The sequence below is a fragment of the Helobdella robusta genome, assembly GCF_000326865.2.
Source record: "Helobdella robusta unplaced genomic scaffold HELROscaffold_2004, whole genome shotgun sequence".
Classification (NCBI taxonomy): domain Eukaryota; kingdom Metazoa; phylum Annelida; class Clitellata; order Rhynchobdellida; family Glossiphoniidae; genus Helobdella; species Helobdella robusta.
The window spans coordinates 1-2268 of record NW_008704086.1 but is presented as its reverse complement, the minus strand read 5'-3'; the positions used below and the strand labels follow the sequence as shown (position 1 = coordinate 2268).

The 2268-nt window shown below is 33.9% G+C and overlaps 1 protein-coding gene across 1 annotated transcript; it reads left to right on the top strand.

Annotated features, from left to right (window-relative positions):
• Positions 1-1380, top strand: HELRODRAFT_195155 (hypothetical protein; the record flags this gene model as incomplete). The annotated part of the gene is made up of 4 exons (XM_009018194.1): positions 1-141; positions 288-451; positions 709-843; positions 1274-1380. The coding sequence occupies exons 1-4, from the start codon at positions 11-13 to the stop codon at positions 1378-1380; spliced, it is 537 nt and encodes a 178-aa protein (XP_009016442.1). The 5' UTR covers positions 1-10.
• Positions 1381-2268: the final 888 nt, after the last annotated feature.

Here is a 2268-nt window from a genome sequence, read left to right as displayed (position 1 = left end):
CGAGCGCTTCATGTCCTGTTTTAGAGTCAGTGAGAGCAAATCAGCCCTCAAATTATTCGGAAACCAGCGAGCGCTGAAAAAAGAGGTTCAAAGACAGAAGAGATTTGGGAGGTGGATCATCCATCCTTGCAGTAGTTTCAGGTTTCTCAAATTTTTCGTTCATTCGCTTGCTCGTTCGTACTCTCAGACGTTAAATTGTTTATAACTGGAAAAAATTGAAAACGATCAACAGCTTTGCTAATATTGTAATCATAATTCGTATCATCAAAATCACCAACACCACTCAGATTATATTGGAACATAGGCGAAACATTCCTGCTGATAATAAATTTGATAGTTCTACCCATCTCAATCACGTTCTTCAAAGACGACCTTGGCAGCCACTGGATTGCCTTCAACACCATCTCTGACACATTCTTCCTCGTCGATCTGGCTCTCAATTTCAGGACCGGTGCGTCTCTCCTAACGTTTTTGCTGTTTGATGTTTCATCTTTAGTTTTCTTTTATTTTCAATCTTATTTTACTCGACTTGTGATATTTCAAATCAATGTTCCGTGTTGATTCGAGGACATTTAATGTTGCTTTCATTTTTCAATAGCGTCTTTAATTGTTTTCAAAATTCATTAACTAATAATTTAAATAATTTCTGAGACATATTTTATATTAACTGTCAAAGTAATTTACCAAATATTTATATAAAAAACAAAGGCTTTTTTGAAAAAAACTCCGAAGAGATTGTTTTGGACCCGATCAAGATAGCAAAGAACTATTTAAAAACTTTCTTCGTCATCGATTTTATCAGTTCATTCCCCATTGACTACACAATTCTTATGTTCTCTGCTAGTACAACTGGAATGAGTGCAGGTTGGTTCAATGAATGATGAGTTGATATGCTGGCTGGACGGTTGTTTAGTTGATTGATTGGTTGGTTGGTTGGTTAATTGGTTGAATGACTGGTTGAATGTGAGGTGAAGATATTGTATAAATTAAAAATTGCATGACAAATTAAAAAGTTTCAATTTCAAGCAACAGAGATCAGCGAGTAGTAGTTAATGATAATACAAACTGCAAACAAAAATAAAATGAAAACGGCATATATTTCTTTTTTCATCGAAACATGAACAAACAAGTTTTGTATCGTGTTCGACTGCTGCTATTAAAAGTAAACAAACATGTCGTGCAAACATATATAGACAGATAGAAACAAAAATGTAAGCATACAAACACACGCACACGCACACACACACACACACTTGAAACTAACACACAGCAGACAATTCGAGCACATACACGGATACTCAAACATACAAACACAAATGCATTCGTTCATGCTTACTTATTTGCATTGAGACCTCGAAAGAAATTTCAATGTGGTGTTAAACGAAAAAGTTTAACGTGGGGGCACCATCTGATATTAAAACATAAAAAAGTTATTTCCAAATGCAAATTAAAAATAATTTTAGTGCTCCAACACAAAAGTCACAACAACCTCGTATCAATGCCGCCTATTAACATACATACATACATATTGGCGTGGTCTGCTTTGTTCAGTATCATTGATCATGTTTTGGTTTTAACATACACACACACATACATACATACACACACATACACATACATACACACACACAAATATAATACACATACATAAATACAGATATAGTTTCATGCATTTAACAATTTTTATATTTAAGTTTTAAAATGTTGTAAAAACTGTTCACATATCAGGTACACTTGCAAATAGACAAGTTTGTACATGAATTTATGTTTTTTCAGGGCTACTATTTGGTGTATAAAAATATATATGTATGTATGTATATATGTATATGTGTGTGTATGTATATATGTATATGTGTGTGTATGTATGTATGTATATGTGTGTGTATGTATATGTGTGTGTATGTATATGTGTGTGTATGTATATGTGTGTGTATGTATGTATGTATATGTGTGTGTATGTATGTATGTATATGTGTGTGTATGTATGTATGTATATGTGTGTGTATGTATGTATGTATATGTGTGTGTATATATGTATGTATATGTGTGTGTATGTATGTATGTATATGTGTGTGTATGTATTGTTGTGGTTTTCGTTGTTGCAGGAAGGGCAGTGCGCATGATCAGGCTGATGAAGTTGCTGAGCCTGTTGAGGTTGCTTCGGTTGTCAAGGCTGCTTAGGTATGCTAACCAATGGACTGAGGTCAGTCGTTTTTGTTGTTGATGTTGTTGTTGATGAAGTTTTTGAGATTGTTGATGATGTTTTTG